Genomic DNA, 3,482 nt, shown 5'->3' on the forward strand with positions numbered 1-3,482 from the left:
GCTAGCATTAACAGAAATGACCACCCCAGGTATCTGTTTTTATCTGGTTTAGAAAACAAAGCAAATTATATAAATATACAATCAAGTTCTCTATTTTACTCAGACCACTGTGTTTAAGGAGCACTAAGGGGAAGTAGGCAGTGGTTTGACTAATTTTGTAAACAAGGAAACAAACTGGAACTTATATGTTCACATCAGTATCATCCAAAGGATATGCGATCATCATTACTTATAGATAGTTAGCACTGGAAACAGGTCACCTAACTGAATCCACGTAAAACGGGGGCCAAAGTAGCACAGGGGTGTGTCTGTGGTGACAGAGATGACTAGACCTTTATCTTTAAAAACAAAATTAGTTCCACTTTCTAGAAATGTGAATTGTGGTAACATTTGGAACTGTTGGATCATTCTTAGAATAAAATTATGTGTGGACTTTTTTAACCTAATTTTTCTAACAAAATTGTACAACACAAGGTAACACCTTTCACTGCACATACACTTCTTGCAATGCTTCATTACAACAAACTCCTCTTCTGAGATGCCCGTCCCATTATCTTATAAATCTACTCCTCAGTTGTCAGCAGGTCTCACAGAGCCAGAGATGGCTGTACCAGGTGACTTGTTCTCTAACACCAGTCATCCACTTCACAAAATCCTGCAACTTAAGCAAGATTTACTTTGTACTTTGTAGTTTTTGTTGGATATACAGCCAACAACCAAAAATGCTGAGATAATGGCAGGACCACAGGGTTTCATGGGAGAGGAGAGCGAAGGAATTTTCTAAGTCTTTCTACTAATAACTACATTTGTGTTATGTTTGCTTTCCTCCCCACCCTCAGTAACTGTGGTGGCTCAAATGACTGATGATTTGTATTTATTTAATTATACTGCTATTCTCAAGACACTTAACATTTATTTTAAATATGTCCTCAGAAACTCTAGCTTCTAACTAGTTAAAGCTACTGTTTTAGAGGGAATAAGTTTTTGAAACAGTCAGGTGTAATCCGATATCAGGTCTGATGAGTAAGTTGTGAAAATCAAAATGCGGTGGATGTGAATAACTAAGGCTGAGTTTGTCACTCACGATTGTTCTAGAGATTAATGAGACTTAGTAGACAGACCCATAAGTACGGAGCAGCTGTGAAGTCTTCACTTTAATCTCTCCTGTAAATGAAAAACCATGCAACACAATATGCAGTGAGTGCTCTACACACCATCAAGCGGGTTTTTCATCCCATCAAAAACTCTGAAATTAAAACAAAACAAAACAACACTATTGCAAATCACCAAAACCAATTTCCTAAGCATAAAACAGTTTTCTTCCCACACAGATCAGAAACGTATTTCTTACTCTTAACAACAGACTAACTTTTAAATACTAAAACAAGTAGGCGTAAAGCCACGTCTTCATTTGTTATCAGGCACTAACCCAGAGCAGCGGCAGCTCGATCCAGCTGCCTCTGCCTCAAGGCCCTCAGCCGGGTGAAGAGCTTCTGAAAGACCACGTAGAGAAGAATGCAGCTAAAGACGATGTACCAGCCATAGGTAGCCAGCAGGGAGCCCACTGAAAAGAAGAAAATAGTTTTCAAGAAACTAAAAATGATACTACCACTGGACTTTTCTATAACATTAAACAAAAGCAAAATAAGCGTAGCTCCTTGTCCTCAAAACCTTCACGGTGTAGCTGAAGACCTAAGTAGGCAGTTAAAATAACGAGTAGTACAACAATTCATGGATCACTGAGAAGGGACTTCTCAGCTACCTGGGGAATAGGAGGGGCAAGTCCGGAGGACGTGGGGCACGCCAGCTGGGTTTTGAGGGGTGAAGGGAAGTGTATCCGACTCAGGAGGGCATAGGCCTTTCAGATCCAGACTACATATAGAAAGGAGTGCCCATGGAGGGCTGATACAGCGCCGGATTTTGGGGGCGTGAGTGGGGGTACGGAGTCGAGGGGCTGAGGCTTGAAGGCACACGCCAAGGGCGGAGAGACCCCAGCAACCGCAAACCCGGAAGACTTGCTTCGCATAAAGTAAAGAACTCGCGCAAAAAAGGGCCGACCGCAACGCCCGAGGAAGCACCGCTCTGGGAGGGCCTCCAAGCGCGCTTCGGGACCACCGCCCGGGCCTGCGTGCAGCGCCAACATCCGGCTCCCGGCCAGGTCCGGCCCGTAGGGCAGAGGAGAACGACTCACCGAACATGGCGGCGCGCCGAGGGTGGCGGCGCAAACCCGCTGCCCTGCGACCCGCGCCGACTCACCCGTGACGTGAAGGAAGCGCAGCCCCTCGGTCTCTAGGGCTGGCCGCGTGGACAGCTGATCCCCGTCCCGCTCCACGGCCGCCATCGCCTAGCCCGGCCCGGCCAAACCCGGCCGCGTCAGCTCCAGCCTTAGTCTTCCGGCCGGCCCCTACGTACACGTGGCACGTCTGGGGCCGGCGTCCCGTCGTCCCGGCCAATCGCGTAGCGACCCGGCCCAGATGCTCGGCCTATCGCCGCGAGGGCGTGGCCGAAAGGGGGCGGGTGAGCGATCCGGGAAGGGCAGGGCTAGCCGTGGCCTGACTGGAGCCCTACCATCCGCTGCGCACTGCGTGGTCTAGCGGCTACCTGACTGACTTCCCAGCCGACTCCGTATCGAATGTTTACCTTTGCACTGATTGGACACCGAGGTCAAAGGAAGTTGGGGCCGCCGAGAAACAGGATTTGCGCCCTGGCTCTTGCTCCGGGCACATTGGGCAACAGAACTCGGCAGATTGGCGATTCCCAGCCGTTGCGGGTTGCAGCCAAAGTCTGCCCCACCAAGCCGTAAAGAGCCTTCCCCTGCCGCTGCCGGTGTTAACCTTTCAGGCTAAGAAAGTCCCCGCCGACCCCCGCGGTTCTCTCCTCCGGAATCAAAACCTCTTGGGAAAGAATTAGCATAACAATGGCTCCAACACGCATTGAATCTTACTGAGTATCACAAGACGTCACAGTTATTTATAATAATGTCCTGGCTATTTTCCCTGCCTGCAATGCCTTCCTCTACCCCCTTCCACTCCTCACCCGTCAACGCCTCTCTGAGCCCTACCTTAACCACCCTAATTTGAAATTTGACCTTGAGGCATTTTTGGAGAAGGATTTAAAGTGAACGTACCCAGCTGTGTCTCAAAAGAAGGGTTGAGAATTAAGAAGAGAAATTAATGAGCAGGCGATGACTTCAGAGCGCACCGCCATCGCCACCGCCTTCACGAGCACCAACGCGAGGCTGAGGTACCACTGGGGCTTCCACCGCTGGTTGGCCTAGAAGTTCTTCAAAGGGATCAGCTCCTGGAACTGCACAACAACATCTTCAGCGGTGTGTCAGAAAGCAATAAAAGAGGAGATTCTTATAGAAGGACTTGCGTTCATGGGCCATGGCAAATAGAAGACTCAAAGCTCTTCATCTTGAAAATGGGCTTCTCAAATCGGGATTGAGGACTCTGGATTTTAGCAATTAAGACTGAAGACCC

At 48.6% G+C, this 3,482-nt stretch overlaps 1 protein-coding gene across 1 annotated transcript; it reads right to left on the reverse strand.

Moving 5' to 3' along the window:
• Positions 1 to 10: 10 nt before the first annotated feature.
• LOC132419387 (selenoprotein S-like) lies at positions 11 to 2,455 on the reverse strand. Its single transcript, XM_060003294.1, has 3 exons — positions 2,257 to 2,455; positions 1,430 to 1,564; positions 11 to 1,246 (listed from the first exon to the last, which is right to left on the reverse strand). The coding sequence occupies exons 1-3, from the start codon at positions 2,339 to 2,341 to the stop codon at positions 1,230 to 1,232; spliced, it is 237 nt and encodes a 78-aa protein (XP_059859277.1). The 5' UTR covers positions 2,342 to 2,455; the 3' UTR covers positions 11 to 1,229.
• Between the last annotated feature and the right edge of the window lie 1,027 nt (positions 2,456 to 3,482).

This window comes from Delphinus delphis, unplaced genomic scaffold (assembly GCF_949987515.2).
Source record: "Delphinus delphis unplaced genomic scaffold, mDelDel1.2 scaffold_309, whole genome shotgun sequence".
NCBI classification, from domain to species: domain Eukaryota; kingdom Metazoa; phylum Chordata; class Mammalia; order Artiodactyla; family Delphinidae; genus Delphinus; species Delphinus delphis.

Coding starts and splice junctions, on each gene's coding strand:
- LOC132419387 (XM_060003294.1), bottom strand. CDS start 2,341: ATGGCGGCCGTGGAGCGGGACGGGGATCAGCTGTCCACGCGGCCAGCC. Junction 1,565..2,256: donor GCGCTTCCTTCACGTCACGG/GTGAGTCGGCGC, acceptor TCTTCTTTTCAG/TGGGCTCCCTGCTGGCTACC.